The sequence below is a fragment of the Chelonia mydas genome, chromosome 11 (assembly GCF_015237465.2).
Source record: "Chelonia mydas isolate rCheMyd1 chromosome 11, rCheMyd1.pri.v2, whole genome shotgun sequence".
Classification (NCBI taxonomy): Eukaryota; Metazoa; Chordata; order Testudines; family Cheloniidae; genus Chelonia; species Chelonia mydas.
Window position 1 is genome coordinate 51,666,269 of NC_051251.2, and position 17,851 is coordinate 51,684,119.

Sequence of the window (17,851 nt, forward strand, 5' to 3'; positions counted from 1 at the left end):
GGGAGGAGTGGTAGATACGCTGGAGGGGAGGGATAGGATACAGAAGGACCTAGACAAATTGGAGGATTGGGCCAAAAGAAATCTGATGAGGTTCAATAAGGATAAGTGCAGGGTCCTGCACTTAGGATGGAAGAATCCAATGCACCGCTACAGACTAGGGACCGAATGGCTAGGCAGCAGTTCTGCGGAAAAGGACCTAGGGGTGACAGTGGACGAGAAGCTGGATATGAGTCAGCAGTGTGCCCTTGTTGCCAAGAAGGCCAATGGCATTTTGGGATGTATAAGTAGGGGCATAGCGAGCAGATCGAGGGACGTGATCGTTCCCCTCTATTCAACACTGGTGAGGCCTCATCTGGAGTACTGTGTCCAGTTTTGGGCCCCACACTACAAGAAGGATGTGGATAAATTGGAGAGAGTCCAGCGAAGGGCAACAAAAATGATTAGGGGTCTAGAGCACATGACTTATGAGGAGAGGCTGAGGGAGCTGGGATTGTTTAGTCTGCAGAAGAGAAGAATGAGGGGGGATTTGATAGCTGCTTTCAACTACCTGAAAGGGGGTTCCAAAGAGGATGGCTCTAGACTGTTCTCAATGGTAGAAGATGACAGAACGAGGAGTAATGGTCTCAAGTTGCAATGGGGGAGGTTTAGATTGGATATTAGGAAAAACTTTTTCACTAAGAGGGTGGTGAAACACTGGAATGCGTTACCTAGGGAGGTGGTAGAATCTCCTTCCTTAGAGGTTTTTAAGGTCAGGCTTGACAAAGCCCTGGCTGGGATGATTTAACTGGGAATTGGTCCTGCTTCGAGCAGGGGGTTGGACTAGATGACCTTCTGGGGTCCCTTCCAACCCTGATATTCTATGATTCTAACCTGCCTTTCACTGGTTACCAGGTAACTCTGACTGAATTGCTGTGACTGTATATTGAGATGTGACTGCTGTCTTAGTTTTTGTTTTTGAAGTATGGTTTCTCCCTGTCCCATTTCCAGTATTTTAAAGGAGGAAGGAAAGCAACAACTATTGAAATTTTAAAGTTTCTACAGAACTCATTAACAAGCAGCCAAGAGGGGGCACCAGGGTAAAAATATTACATACAAATAGGATTCAGTTTGCCAAAAGTAATTAATGCATCAAGTAAACTATAGGCATCTATCACTCTGGCTATTGCTGTTGGTGACAATTTCACTCTAAAACCTCTCATCCCTCTACCCTGTAGACAAGCTTTCTATTCTTCAGCAACATGGTAGTGGCAATGTAACTTTCCCCACAAGACATCACCACTGTGCCACCATTCTGACCTGGAGATCTCACCCTCCTTGAGGAAAAAATGATCATATGCACGTTCAATCCTTGGCCTCTGAGTTGAGTCTGCCAGTTAAGGTACCAGTTAATGGCAGCAGCAATGGTACTTTAAGATGTCTATAATACTTAAAAATTGACTCATTTCACACAGGCCACCAAACAGCCATCAGATGTTAATGACTTTTGGTCATAATTTTCCTGGGCTGGATTTGAATGACTCTATATTTTATTACCAATTCCCCGAGCTAGTCAGTCTTTCAAAATCTCTATTTCTGACCCAGGCGTGACACTGGAATCTAACTGCCTGTAACCTCAGAAGCCCCAAAGCCAGTCATGTTAACTAGAGGCTTTCATACTGGAGTTACTCTAAAACAGTGGAGACCACATACTTCAGTCTTTTTTTTTTTTTTTTTAACTTTTTAATCCAAGAGAATGGGTAACTATATCTGTAAACTCATAGCAGTGAAAAATAAATGGCAGATTGCATGGGATGCCTGCTTAAACCTCTAAGCAGCACACTAGTTAGTTGATTTTAAAGTGGGTCCAGATAATTTACACTGGATTCAATCTACAGCCAGGAATTTCTAAATATCAGGAATGTTTTTCAAAAGTATCAAATTAATGTTTTATCTGTGAATCATCTCATCACTCTTCCTTTTGCAACAAATATTTATACTATAATTCTGTTACATCTTTGAATTTTGCAGTTAGTGACACCACAATTGGAATTCTAGTCAATTTAAAAAAAAAAAAAAAAAAAAAAGGTTAAAAGTAGTTTCAGGTAGAATATGGGTCCCCTAGCTCCCCCTAGGGAATGTCTGTGGTTTTACCATTTTCCAATTGTTAAAAATGTTTCTTGTTCCTGTGGCTGTATGAAAGACTGACAAAAGCAAAAAGGGAAACAAAGGCCCTGATCCTCTGGACACTTACTAGTGGGCATAGGGCTTCTACTGTAATTCAACTGAAATAAAGGGATTCTTCACAGTAATAAACACTAAATCTTATAAAGTATTTGCAGGATTCATAGGTTCCCAGGCCAGAAGGGACCATCATAATCACCTACTCTGAACTGCTGTATAACACAGGCTATAGACCATCACCTAGTAACTACTGTATCAAGCCTGAGGAACAAGAATCACCCATTAACCAACCATAGAGGGGAAACAGTATCATCTACTACATACCAAGTGCTATTAAATGCACAAACGAATGGAAGAAACAGAGGGGGAAAAAATTCTTTTTAAAGGCACAGGGCCTTTGCTTACTCATACATAGGCTCTTCTTGAAGACACAGATGATACTGCATCAGTTAACCTAAAAAATGTGAAACAAATGTAATCTCCACAACCATAAGGACTGAGAACTTAAATTTTGGCTTTAAATAGGTCAGATTCTGCAGCAAGGGGGTGAATTCTGCAGCAAATCTGGTAGTTATGGGATCGTGGAATATACAGGGCCTGGATAGTGACTATAAACCAATAAGAAAGCACGTCTAGTCTTTATAATGTGAACTGTACTTTGAACGCACAAAACATTGTAACGTCCTTTATACGCTATCTTCTCTGTCAAACAATTCCACTAGATTTCATTATTTTTATAGTGCCATAACTATACACTTAGAAAAAGCCATAGTTAAATAATCTTCGATGGTCTGTCAGCCTCCACAAAAGTTAATTTTATCATCAGCGTGAGGTTAAACATAGTTCTACAATGATATTGTAAAAGGGGTTTACAATATCCCATTGCAGTTCAGCAGATTATAAATACAACTGAGTGGGTTGATCTATGTTAGGTATCTATCTTATATGGCCCCACCACTATAGTATCTAAGCACCTCATAATCTTTACTGTATTTATCCTTACAACATACCTGATTGTTTAATGTTGTGTAGTAAAATAGATCAAACTTTTTCTTCTAAATACTGAGCATAATGCTTGCTATGCAGGTGGCTTCTAAAATTCCCTTTTTTTAGAGATATGTTTCTCTTAATTCACATTTCTCTGTGAAGAAGATTGTCAATATAAACTGTGAGAATGCAAAAATATTACAATGGTCAACATTTTGACTGTCCACAAAAACCCTAGATTGGCCAAATGCTTATTGGTTACAACCTGTGAGGCTGCTAAAAGATAATTTATAGATTCCAAAGCCAGAAGGGACCGTTGTGATCTTCTAGTCTGACCTCAGTGATTACAGATAATTACATCTGTGTTACCTCAGGTACATTCTTTGATAATTTTAAGACATTTATTTCCAGTCTGCCTAGGAAAGTTAATGATACTGTTATAATATGTCTTATACTGTAAGTTCACGGGAGGGTGAGAAGAATACATGTTATACATTTGTACAAGAGCAGCATTTCTTCCCGTAGCTATAATCCTGCATTAGTATCAAAGCTTTCCTTGAGAAATGCATGAATTCTACCCAATATTAAGCAATGTTTGAATAGACCCTGGGAAAATTTTTCACAGGTCAGCAAAGTAAATCTACTTTGAGAGTAATAAAAAGATGGAAAATTCAAAGATTCCATATGACTAAATACATGAAGAGACATTACTTTTTTTTGAGTACTGGAGTCTGAAATGTGCCGCTGAATTAATTTGGAAAACACTGAGTTTGGCACAATTTTTACATATCACTTCGGAGCAACAAAAGGAAAAGTACAAAGAGAACCTCCATTACCACCAAACCTTTGATTATGACGGGAGAGGAGGTGTGTGTGGTCAGGAGTAGATATGAAGTAAAATTTGTGCGGCGTAAGACTGTTTTACAATAAATATGAAGACTTAGGTTCTGATCCTACAGTTACGAGTGTGAGTAGTCCTACTGACTAAATCCTAAAGGACTAAGGATTGGATCTGAAGGGCCTGAGCCTGCTATCACACCAACTTTACACCAGTGTAACTCCACTGACCTTAATGCAGTTGCTCCAGACTTACACAAGTTTCATTGAGACCAGAATCAATCCTTAAGACTTAATTATTAAGGTAAAAATATATAACTAAACATTACCTCTAGCTGCTTAAGAGCAAAAGGAGAACCATCCTGCTTCAAATTTTGAATGATTTCCTCCATGCAGCTTGCTGAAAACAGACTAAAAAAAACCAAGAAAAGCCTCATATGACTAAATGTGTTATCTGATTCCACCCTCCTTCCTGCCTGGAAAGTAATGAGAACTCACAGACATTAAAAACAGAACAGCTTAATTAGATCATCAGCCTGACTCTCTACACTTTCTCATCTCAATTACTGCAACATCCTTTTCCCTGGCCTTGACAAATAAAATTTTGCTCTTCTCATATCCATTCAGAATGCAGCAGCAACGGTCATTTTCTTAGTTCATCATTTTGACCATGTCACCCTCTCTTTGCATCCCTCCATGGGCTCCCTCACTTTTATCATAACAAATATAAAAGTTACTTGTCTTCATTTTCAAGGCCCTTTATGATCCATCATCTCTCATTCAGTGCTGAAAGGACAGCTCCCGCCTCCAATCACCCAATTGTAAAATTTTCAAATAAGCACCTTTGTGCTTTCTTCTGTGCTCCACTTCACACTTGGGAGAAGCTACCTGTAAACATCCACAAAACTAACTACAGTAGCACCTCAGAGTTACAAACACCTTGGGAATGGAGGTGGTTCGTAACTCTGAAATGTTCATAACTCCGAACAAAATGTTATGGTGGTTTTTTTCAAAAGTTTAAAACTGAATATTGACTTAATACAGCTTTGAAACTTTACATGCAGGAGAAAAATGCTGCTTTTAACCATCTTAATTTAAATGAAACAAGCACAGAAACAGTTTCTTTATCCTGTCAAATCTTTTTTTAAACTTTCCCTTTATTTTTTTAGTAGTTTACGTTTAACACAGTATGGTTCTGTACAATACTTGGGGTTTTTTTTGTCTCCACTAACTGATCGTGTACTTCCGGGTCCAAATGAGGTGTGTGGTTGACTGGTCAGTTCATAACTCTGAGGTTCTATTGTAATTATCTTCCTTCAAAACCCTCCTTAAAACTCTCCTTTTTTGTGAAGCCTACAAAAAACTTGACAACTGCTATCATGCTGACCAATGCTGGTTCATTGTTTCCTTGTGCTTCCCCATCAGTCTCTCCGTAACCATCTGTTGTCTCTTCTCTTATACTTAGATTGTAAGCTCTTTCGGGCAGGGGCTCCCTTTTTATTCTGTGTTTGTGTCGTACCTAGTGCAGTGGGGCCGTGGTCTATGAATGGGGCTCCTAGGTGCTATGGTAGTACAAATAATAAACAACAAAATATTCTCTCCTGCTTTGTTCAAACTACTTTTAAATATACTGATGAGGTTTCCTCCATTTCCCTTTCAAGACTATTTCACATTCAAATAAACCTCAGTTGGGAATACTGATATTAATTCTAAAACTTCTACTTTTGTTTTATGTATGTATTTATAATCCCTATCGTATCAATTTCATTCTGACTGCTGTTTGCACTCATAAAATATCTGTAAAGAACTATATCATCTCAGTTATTCAAGATATCCATATATTATTATTTCAGCTTCTCCTCAAATCTATCCTACAAGGCTTAGTTTTTTGTTGGTGGTGTTCCCTGATTTCCATCCATCAACCTCTTTCTGGTACCCAGCTGCACAAAACCGGTCACAGATGTAGCTTCATTTCAATACCCAAAGAATTACATACATATTCTGTCCCTTGCCCCCCAAAACCCTAAATTCCAATTTTCAAGTGTCTTTGTTTTTAGTGTGTTATAGGGCAGTTATGTACAAGAGTGACAAACTGACAAACAAGGGACTTAATGACTATAGCAACGTTCATCAGAAGTTACTTTTATCACTGAATCAGCCAAGAACACCTGTAATATGTAGAAGACCATGGGTAAGTAATAAGTCTACAAGGTCAAGAACCCTACAAAAACAGATGTCCAGACTAGGCTCTAGCCTTTTCTATTACATAACCTGTTAAATCCAGTAAACATTAATATTAATGCAAATCTTCCACACAAAAGAGGTAAGAGGAAAGAATGATTGCGTACCTGTTAATCTTGTCCATATGTTCATCAAGTACAAACTGCTTCTCTTGATCAATTTTGCACTATTTAAAAGAAAATACATCTTTCACTTGGTTCTGTCTCAGCCTATTTGAAAACTTTAAAAGCCCATCACTGGTACTGAAATACTATATTGATTTGCACTACAGAAAAGCTTACGCAGATAGCTCAGTTAATGCTGATTGCCATGTTTAATCAAACAGTATTTTACAGTACATACAAACTTGTCATTGTGTGTTGAACACTTTAAAGTTTTTATCTTGTGATGCAGTTAGTTACAAGCCATCAGATAGCTCAAAGATGTTTTGTCAATATTTGTCAGTAACAGAGACAGAGAGAGATGATTTAGATACACTTTCAGAGTTCTCTGGGGAACAGTAAGGAAAGGGAAGTAAAGCTGTAATATGAGAGATGTGTAGTTTTCGTAAACATTTTTGTACAATGGTTATTTCCATTTTAATATTAGAGATCCATATCTAACTGGAAGGTATGTACAGATTTTCTTTTAATATATGTCCATTTATAAGCGGGGAGGGGGAAGGAAGCAGTAGCAGCTGTTAGCTGCTGAGTTTTTTGGGTGATTTTTTTTTTTTTAAAGAAACTTAGTACGATGGAATTTATTGGCTGATCCCAATTAATTTTATTTTCTCTTTAAGTCTTATAAGAATAAAACTTTTCTCTTTTGTGCTTGCTTCGTTGTTTTGATTTACAGTATTAATGTTGGGACATCTTCTGAACCTGTAAGATAATCAGGTATGCTTGCATCAATAAATATACAATCTTCTACGAGGATAACACCTTACCAGCAACAATAAAATTATTTATAACCCATCCAATCTTCATAGAAGTACCAGGGCCTCTTTCAAGTCCTTTTGTTTATATTTATAAAATGTTTACACATACACAATTAGAAGACATAACAATTTTGCATTAATTGGTTCACATTAACTGCTGGTATTGACTGACTGCCAGCAGCTGGGACTGCATGATGGGGTGTGTTAGAACTGGAGCTCATGACAAATGTTTTAGACCTGCTAGCACTAGGGGGCTTAGGATACAAACTGATGTTTCACTCACACTAGCTGCAACTCAAACAGGTGCCTTGTCACTTCTATTCCAATGACTGCCAAAGTGCAGCTTCCATTCCTTTAACTCTCAGCTTGCACTGTACTTTATAGCAACATATTCTATCTCTTGGCTTATAGTTTCCATTTTATCAAAGATATTCAGTGGCGTTAGATACATTAATTTATTCCAATTATTTTTCCACTCAATGCTTATACAAGAACCTAATAATTCTAACTGGGAAATAGTGGATACTAATCTCATTCTAAAACCAAACAACCTCGGAGGCATACATGGGATGAAGGAACAAAATTAAGCCTCTGTTAGCACCAGGGCTTTTTTCTTTTGGAATAAGTACTGTGAAGCTTACTAGAGTGGCTACATGCCTATTGTACAAACTGAGTGCAAATTATCTAAAACCTTTTGATACATGCATGCAACGTGTTACAAGGAAATCTGACATTTTCTACCTGTTTGATATGAAGTTAAATTCACCGCCAAAGAATTATGAACTCACAGAGAGAATTATGAATTTGCGCTTTGGAAAATAAGTAATCTTTCTCTGAAAATGTAAAACTAGCAATAATTAGTTACTTTAATTTAAAGCATTGCTTTAACATTCCAAATGCATTTCACTAGAGCCTATCTAGAACCTGATCCTGTTAACATACACTATGCTTGGTAGTATTTGCCAAATTGGGCCTCAAAAGTTAAAGGGACATCATTAATCGCTGAAGTCTGGGCTCAAAATTTAGACTCTGACGATGACTTTAAAGGAAATAAGGATGAAATTCACATTAAGCCAGAGTAAAATGGTTTCATGCAGGTAAAGTGGGAATGGCACAGGTGGGAAGGCAAAACCCACCCCAAACTGAGGGATATGTCATGGCATTAAAATGAATGGGGAGTCCCTCACAATTCCTAGTTTGGTCTTTAGGCTGTAACAGCAGTTTTGGTGTCAGGGGATGTCAGAGCCACTGAATCCACATAATTCCAGATTGCGTGGCCACTTCCCCTGCACCCAGTGCCTCCCTCAGTGCTAGTCTCATTCTGTCAGTGGCTGTCCCCAGGCGCTGAACATCAAAATTGAAAAACAATGAATAGTAATACCTAGCACTTACTTAGAAATTTACATGTTCAGCACCACTGTGCCAGTGGATGAGAACCACCAAATAAAACTGACCAGTCTAACTTCATTGTCCAAATCGAAAGAAATGCAAAAAGTAGTGAAAAGTAAATTAGATTTTTAAAATTCTTTCAGTTTTAATCACTTATTTAATGTTAATATATAAATTATTAACACCTTGCAGTAGTGTGTAGAGGCTGGGAATCCATTCTGTAGGGTGCTACACAAACATACAGCAAATGATAGTTATGTAAATAAGATTATTTAACTTTATAGTTGCCCCTTTAATAAAGTTTGAGATTGTAGCTAGCCAGCAGATTACCTTCATGTGATATGAGTTCAGTACATCGGCAACATTTTCTTTAGAAGGAGATTTTAGTGCTATCAAATCTTCCTCTAGTGCGGGCAGCTACCAAAAAAAAAAAAAAAAAAAAAGGCAAATTAAAATAATAGGGGAATAAAATGTATTTCCAGCTAGATTATTTTAACAGTTATGGATTAAAGACTCTTGACCTGATTTAAAGAGGTGATAAGCAGACAATGGGAGCAGCAGATGCTCAGCACTTCTGAAAACTGAGCAGTCTGGACTGAATGACACCTTTGGAGATCAGTACAGAGGGCCTCTTCCTAAGCAGAACCTCTGTGTGGTGGGGCAGAGAGCCACCATACCCCTACCTATCATGAAAGAGTTAAAGAACTGCTGTGGTCACAATCAGCCCCAAACTGCTGCATCTGTGCAGTTTCTCAGGCCTGGGGATGAGCCCTTAAAAGGGAAGAACTCAGGCTAGCTGGGGGTGGTGCTCTGAAACAATCAGATCTAGAGTTCTCAGACCAGAGTTCTAGGCTATGTGTTAAAGAACAGAGCACTACCATCCTGAGACCACTGAGAAAAGAAGATGCGCTGGTTTTGTTGTTGAAACTCCCAGTTCTAACTCTTGACTTTTAGCTCCATAGGAGGATGGGAACTGAGATTTTCTGTGGAGCCTGAAAGTCTGCTTCCCCTTCTCTTCATGAAGAAGAGGGTCTCCTACCTGGAGAGTCTAAAAGCTATTTTCTTCTCTGTATGGACTATTTTACAACCCCCAGGAAGGAGGTGCAATTGCTATGATGTACAGTTGGAGGACTATATTTCAGACCACAGGACTGCTGTTGCTCACAGAACAACATATAAGGTAAGGGAGGTGTCCACCTCCACCTCATGGGGTGACCTTGAGGCATAATCTTTTATACACTGAGACCTGTGGATGAAGCAGGCAAACAATAACTCACAGAGCTTGAGAGGGTACTGGGAGTCCTGATGCTGTGCTATACTTAAGATAATGTAGCGTTTCATAGCCTAGGCACCTAGCTAACTCTGATAGCGCAAATGAGAAGGTAGAGTCAAGGCCTTGCACCCTCCTGATACGCTTCAGAAAAGATACTGTCAGTAGCTGAACTAGCCCTATGGTGTCCTTGTTCCTGAGTGCAAAGAGTGTCACTGTGCAGAGGTGGGGAGAAGAGAGTACAGGGAAAGCTGGTTATTTTCTCTTGCCCACTTAACCCATCCATGCAAGGGATAGGCACAATCTCATGCTATGACTTTACCAAATGAGTTGATGATTTAGATCTCTCTCCAGCCAATTTTTTAAGGCCCCCATCCTGCAAACACTCAGGAATCTAACTTGCACATTAGTAATTTCCATTGGCTTCACTGAAATTGTTAATGTGTGAAAAGATAATCAGCATGTAAAGTGTCTGTGGGATCTAGACATACATATGTTACTGGGAAAGAGAGCTAAAGATGCAGTTTTGACCGTGACTTGATTTCTTCCCTGTGTTTTGACCACCTAGCAGCTCATCTCCAAGTGGGATCTGGAGTCAGTGGCTGCCTTAACTGCTATCACCTAGACTCATACTTGGCTCTCACAAGGACTCAGGTGTGGGCTTGGACTAGTTTTTGATTGGTTGCCCATTTGCAAGCATTAGTAGATTCTTTCAATAGATGCTTCTAGTAAACTGAAGTTTTCACAACTGGCTACCACAATCCAGTGCTGAACATAACTCAGTTACTTTCAGTAGCAAAATATCAATTTAATGTTTTGTAAATAAGAACAGGTGCCTAATACATGCTGAGCACCCAATTACCACTGGCTTCATTGGGAGCTGGCAATGCTCAATGCCTCCTGTGAGCCAGGCTGCTTGAGTTGAGTATGTTTCTGGACCATGAGATCTTCCTGAGTTAGAGAGGAGTACAGTTACCGCAGGCAAGACTCCATCTCACTGGAGGCAGGAGGGTAAAATGGTGATTCATGGTCCTGGACACCCTGAGAAAGTGTAATACCCATATTGCATCAATGGGGTTGATGCTCTTGAGAGACTAAATTTAATTACATAATTAAAAATCAGTTTAATCTGTGATATCTGCACAAAGAAGAAATTCAACTTCAAGTAAATCTAACATTTTGACCTATTATCAAAGGTAGTGATTGACAGACTTACCTTTTCTGATTCTACAAAGTGTGTAGCAATTCCTGCTTTTTGCAAATCTCTTCCTTTCAGTCTAAATCCTGTAAGAGCAAGGTAATAGCCAATCTTTCCTGAAAGTCTTGGCAAGAAGTAGCCTCCACCTACATCAGGAAAAAGGCCTGTAATTGAAGAAAACAAGAAATGTGAAGGAAAGGTCAAAAAGAATTTACTATCATAACAGCCATTTAACACACAACTCACTGCACACTTTCAGCCTTCCTCCCACTCTCACCTCCATGTTTCTACATAGCCCTTTAGCCTGTACCAGCCCTCTTTGACTTGGTCTGCCAGTCCTCCACCCTCTTATCCAAGCCTCTCCCTAAAGTGCACTTCTTCCACAATGCCCTCAAATTCTAGTCCTCCCTCTGGCAAGTATTCACAACAGATAAGCCAGATATCAGTGCTCATTCCTAAGCTTTTCATGAGAACTTTCTCTTTTTATATATATCTGTAAAACACCTAGCATCATGTTGCCGAATTAGCACAAAGAAAAAGATAGTAATTTGTTGCAAATCAAAAGTGGAAGCTAATCTTTCTCTCCAACTTCATAGTTCATTGAATCTATTAAAATATATAATAAACTCCCACATAGCAAATAATATTCTTTTTAAGAAAAAGTCATGAATTTTTTGAGGCCTCCCTAAAATTTTAGGACCCATCAGCTTTGAGACTCCAAAGATTAGTCCTGGGCACCTTTAGAGAAGACCACAACTAACCTGCATTTGGAGGTGGGAGGGGAGGGGGGAATCTCAGCCTTCATGATTGGTTTACATTTTGAAAGTTTTGTAAGTTCAAAGGCAATGGGTAGAAACTTATTTATTTAAAAAGTAAACAATGAAAGTCCAAGAATCACATTAATATTAAAGAGTTCCAAAAGGACAGATCCTTGGGCTTGTCAAAGGCAAATATATACGTTTTGTGGTCCCCAAAAGCAACCCTTAATTTTTTTTACATTTCCCATTACATATTTACACTAATATAATGGTCAAATATTTGATTTTTCTATCCTGTAATGTGTTACTTTGCTTCAAAAATTATATTCACAAAGAAAATTATACTTTTTTTTACTTTTACTTTTTTTAAATTTTTTTTTAATTGCTAAATTATTTGCCTGTTTACAAAATCAATTTCCAATGGCAACTGAGACAAAATTGCAGCTGGAAATATTCACAATAATTTTTCTGCTCATTAGCCAACATCACTGACACAAACCCAATGGCACTGCAAAGTTTCCTACCAATAACCCACTGTTAAAGTCCACAAGCTACCGCATCCTTCTTTAGGCAAGGAGAGCAATAATGGAGAGGATTTGCTCCCATTTTGGAACATAATTTTACAGCTGCCATGGGGGGGATAAGGTCTCTGATGAGATCATCCTTTTCATAATGACGTCACAGTGTAATAGGGTATATTAATAAGAACTCCATGTTACAGACGATAGGCAGAAGCTCTTAAAATATCTAAAAAATGATTCCCCTTGATTGGCTCAAGTTATGGAATTTTCATTTAATGTGAATGGGGTGCCCACTAGCCTGGTTTTGGATAACCTCCTATTAGAGGATGATTGGAATACCCTTCCTTTCAAAGATGTGTAGATTGGCTATTAAAATCTGCTTAGACACACTACCTGGCATGTTGTGGACTGGGGGTGTGTGCACACCCACCCACACCAATTGTGACTTCTTAGTCAACTTATGCATGCTGCTCTCCAGCCCACAGAATGCATAGGCAGAAGAGCATTTACCATAACATACCTTCTTCTGCTGTATTGGAGCACCATAGTGTGAATTAAATATCGTATGAAGAAGCCTTAACTTTGGATTTTTGGGCCTTTGAGGGACTACCAAACTCTTAGCAGTAACACTTTCTGGATTTGTATACTGTACCTCTTCTATCAAGCACAACTGAATTCTAATAACTATAAGAACTTTTTGTATAATGATGAATGGGGGGGAAAAAAAAGGTAAGACTAGATTTTATTTTCTATCTATGGCTCAATAAATAACCTCTTATAATTGCAAGTGATATATAGAATCAAACTCTTTTTAAAACTCTATTGCAAAATGGGTTGTAAGTATTATCCAATAAAACAATTACTAACACCATAGAAATTCTGCAATTTCCCCAGTTACCAAGACACTAAAATTCAGTAAATGTGAACAGTATTATTTGCAGGTCAAAAAGAAATTCAGATGACCAAATATTTTATTTGTATGAATAGTCTCCCAGTTTCCCTACAAACTATAAACATATACAATACTGATCAAATGTTGCTATTTTAGGGTGTCAACTGTCACAATAACACTGCATAACATTGTAGGGAGTGGGGGAGGGGGGGAAGTCTGCCCTGTAACGGCATTGACATTTACAATATTCTGACTCTGTAAACTTTGTTTATAAAGTTTACTGCATCGCATAAGTAGAATGACTAGTACACAAAATAAATAAAACCAATTTTAATATATGGACACGTTTCTTCCCATTCAATCTATACCCACAATTAAACTACTTCCACACAGTACCCTGCTATAGGTCTAGTTTTCCACATTGTTCCATAAAAAAGATGGTATGGCTAGAAAGCACAGAGTGTAAGGATTATGGTCACAAATATTTTATATTACCTATAAAATAAATAGGTAGGGTCACTAGTTGGGGATGTCTGGTTAGATTCCCAGCTGCTTTTAGATCACATATCAACACTGACCAAGACTGCCTTTTTTTTTTTTTTTCTTCCATCGGTATCTGGCCGGAAGAATGCATCCTCTCCTCTCAAATGTGGACCTTGCCACCAGGATTCATACTACTGTCACCTCTAGAATGGACTATGGTACCTTAAATCCACGTTGAAGCAAGCGTAGTATGGAGTAGCTTATTTAAGTGGAGTATCCCACTATGAACATACAATGCTGGTGCTTGGTGAGATGCACTGGCTGCTTATTGTCTTCTGTATAGAATTTAAGGTATTGGTTTTGACATAAATACCTAAAAGATCCTATTTCACTCATATAACCTTTTTATTCATCTTTAGTTGAGTAACCTCAGGTTGGAGAGACCTTTGAATTCCCAACTTGGAATGTTCTGACCTCAAATCTCCCTTGATACCCTCTTCCCTCCTTATGCCTGTGTGTGAAGATCTCTCACCAACTGGCATCTTATAAATGCCTATGTAGACCAACTCCCACATTACCAAAAACAGATTTAAACCAGATCTGAAAACGGGGTATTTAACACTCCCAGAACCTACATGGCACAGGCCATTTTAAATAAGAGTTCAGTTTCATCTACCTCCCTTCTACCACTAACATCTACAGCCTAGCCAACCCTGAGACAAGTTCCTCAGCTGCTTCCTCCTTAATGTCACTCATCTCACTATCCTCATACTGGCTCAGCTCTCTCTCCCTTCCTCCCTCCAGCCCCTCTTGAGTGCTTCTTCCATCCCATCCTTGGCTCCAGAAATCTCCCTTCATAGTGGCCTCGGAAATGAGATTCACATGTGGTAACCACTGGATACTAAAAAGTCACTATTGGTACCTAACAAATCTGGTAACAGTGATATAGTATCAAACATACCAGACTGTCAGTCAAGCCCAAAATAAACACTACAGTAGGGGTTCCCAACCCAATTGAGATGGAGAGGAGGCAGCTTAGACTGCTCAAGAGGAAATTGCAATAATTGCAAGATGTGACTAAGACCATCACAGGGTCTACAATGAAGATATAAACAAAGGAAGCTTGTGATATCCTATATCCACTTGGCCCTCTGTGGAGAGTAAAGGAGATTTACAGCACCACAAGTACTGTCCAGTTGAAGGCAATGCCAGAGGGTATAGAGAGAAGTCAGTGGTGTAAGCTGAGCTGCTGACTTATTTTCTATTCACGATCTCAAGGTAGTTTCTTGTCCAGCTGGCTGTGGAAGCAACAAGATGAAAGAAAAGAGAACAAGAAAGAAAACCAACAGAATAAAGGAGACAGTAGTAGCTGCATCAGGGCATGGCAGAAGAGGACTTGTCAGTGAAGTAGTACCCAGTCATTACAGGATAACTCCAACCAAAACCAGTTAAGAACCACTGATCTATGGCCAAACACCTGTGTCCCTTCTTGACTTCAGAGTGAACACAGCACAATTATGGTCCAAAAGGAAGCATGACAGAACCTGGTACCCTGAGCTGCGACGGATGCAGATATAAAAAACTGCCCAAAAAATGGGAAGAGTATTCAAGTGCTCTGCTTCTAACACTACTACTTAGCAACTACATTACTGCATTTTCCAAATACTTGTCAAACACTGTAACACCGCTGCAAGGTAGGTAGATTACATAAAGATTTTATTTTAGAAATGGTAAAACAGATGCAGAAATGTTAAGTGGTTTGTTCAAGACAAAGATCAGAATTGGGATTAGAAATCCTGAGCTTTAGGATTTTAATACTGTGCTCAAACTACTTTCTTACTCGGGATGAAGATCTGAGTTTGTCATCTGTCTCCAGCTCCAGACTGGCAGATATACTAATATCAGTCTCAGAAGTAAAAAGATGAAGCAAAGTATTACACAAGTTACTGTTGTGAACTAGCACCCTGTGGTAAATTCATGGAGTAAAGTCTTTTGGAGAAATAAGTTTTCACATTCTCTGTGTAAGGAAAAATAAGTACCTGAATAATGGAAAATAAAGACAACCTAAAATACTTATCAAAATGGAGGGATTAACAAGAATTGAACTGTGGAAAGAGTTTCAATTACCTCCTGATAGAAAGCTATAATTTTACCCCCAAATGATAAACTCCAGGGCACAAAACGATTGTGTAAATAACCTGTTTTTCTGATTTATGGCATTACACAGTTCATTTAGGAAAACTGCCATAACTCAGATGTAGGAAACTTACTACAGAATTAGTCACTTTGTCAGAATGCTCTTTTCTCTCCCCTTATTCTGAGAGAACCTTTCTTCAACCTCATCTCTCCAACTGAGCTTCCCCTTCCTTACAGTCTCTAGAACATTCAAGAATTTTACCACCTTTCACATACCTCTCCTCTAGCTTCCTGCTGATCCACTGCAATCTGGGTTATGCCCTCTCTACTCCACCAACACAACCTCAAAGTCTTTAACAACCTCCTCCTAGCAGAGTCACCATGCTTTTCTATTCCTATTCCACTCAATATGTCTTTTTCCCTAAGAACAACTGTTCACTCCCTCATCCTCTGGGCTTCTGAGATTCTGTAACCTCCTAGTGATCCCCTACTCTGCTGAATGCCCTATGTGTATGTATGTAGCTACTCATCTTCTCCTATCCCCAGCTCTGTTGATGTCCGTGCTATATCACGTCTCTATCCTTTTAGGTTACTGAGATATTGAGTACAGATAATCTGCTCCCCTGGTTTGAACCACCACATGTATGTTGATGCAGAAATCTACCTCTCCATCCACTCTCATTTCCAGTTATCAGATATCTGCCCTCACATGTTACCACTATGTGAAATCCACTCTTCAGAATTCAACTGCTTTCCTCTTAATCCATTCAAACCAAAATGGACAGACAAGCAGAATATATACATCAGCACTGCAATCTTTGTAATCACTCATTTTGATTACTGTAACCTTTTTCTCTGACCCAACTATGTAAAATATTGATGTGAAATACTTTTTTTTTTTTCTCCTGCACTCAAACCAAATTCTCCTAGCTTCCCCCCCACGCTCAAAAAACCTTCTAATTGGTATCTTACAACCACTGCATCCTATTCAACTCTTCATACTCATCTTTTTCTTCAATCTCTTCTCTTCCCTGCACTCCTCTCAATCCTGCTTCGTCTTTCCACAATTCTAAGCTCCTTGCCTCTTAAACTGTCCCTGAGACTTGCAACGTTTCCCTCTTCACAGCCACACACCCTCTCTCTTCTTCAAATCCCTCCTTAAAACAGAAGCACTGTGGCCTATTAGATTGAGCACAGCTGGAGGTGGGAGTCAGCAACCCTGAACTGTTATCTAAGTTCTGTGACCGATTCAACTAGTAGCCTTGAGCAAGTCACTTCAACTCTCTGGGTGAAGTTTTGGCCCACTAAAGTCATTGTTCCCATTTGTAAAATGAAGGTACCACTACTTTTTGTATAGTACCTTTTACAAGGTGGTCTGAGAATTAGATAGCTTTTCACATATATGTTAAATAGTTATGTAAGATTGTTTTTAAAATCCTCCTCCTCCTCCTCCATGATTTTCTTTCTTATTTTGGTGTTATCAGTAAAACTTTTTATACCCTCCTGCCCATGCACTGCCATCCTATGTTTTTATCCTCTCTCAGATTGAAACTCCTACAGGCAGGAACTCTTATTTTATGATCCGTAAAGTTCTATGTATATTTTTAGTGGCACAAGTACTTTTTTTACATTTATGCATCATCTGAAAACCACTAGTTTCATTAAAGAAGGAAAACTCTTGAAATAAGTAAATAAGACAATTGAATAATATTGTCTCTAGATACCCTGACACTTTAAGAATGCACTAAAATATAAAAGCATAGCTGTGGCCTTAAACCCAAATAAGATTTCAGATGTTTACTTTGCTTTACTTTGTCTTGTTAAAAAACAAATAACACGTTTTCCAGAGCAGAATTTCTGCTTCCAGGTCCTTTCTCTTCAGGTCTCCACTATCAGATTTTAAATTTGTAAATATTAACAAACAGCGGAACGTGTGTGCAAACTCGATCTTTGTTAATCGAAAGACCTGGACCTTTCCTACTGAATAAGAAAAAAATTGATGTGTTCATTATGCATTAAAATATTTTTAGGAATGAACCAACTTCCTGATCAGGTCATCAGTG

The 17,851-nt window shown here is 38.6% G+C and overlaps 1 protein-coding gene and 1 long non-coding RNA gene across 6 annotated transcripts in view; one reads left to right on the forward strand and one right to left on the reverse strand.

The window, feature by feature from the left end:
- HIBCH (3-hydroxyisobutyryl-CoA hydrolase) overlaps positions 1-17,851 on the reverse strand; it is a 93,148-nt gene that overhangs the window by 20,061 nt on the left and 55,236 nt on the right. For all 5 annotated transcript variants that reach the window (XR_005227451.2, XM_007069888.4, XM_043524895.1 and 2 more), the window contains 4 exons: positions 11,017-11,162; positions 8,861-8,947; positions 6,333-6,391; positions 4,314-4,395 (listed from right to left, as the gene is read on the reverse strand). Coding sequence is in view for 4 of the 5 variants with exons in the window: in XM_007069888.4 (XP_007069950.1) it covers positions 4,314-4,395; positions 6,333-6,391; positions 8,861-8,947; positions 11,017-11,162 (374 nt within the window). In the remaining variant the exon portion in view is untranslated. The remainder of the gene's footprint in view (positions 1-4,313; positions 4,396-6,332; positions 6,392-8,860; positions 8,948-11,016; positions 11,163-17,851) is intronic.
- LOC122462269 lies at positions 8,693-17,538 on the forward strand. Its single transcript, XR_006284737.1, has 2 exons — positions 8,693-9,710; positions 14,457-17,538. It is a non-coding gene; the product is annotated as an uncharacterized LOC122462269 (long non-coding RNA).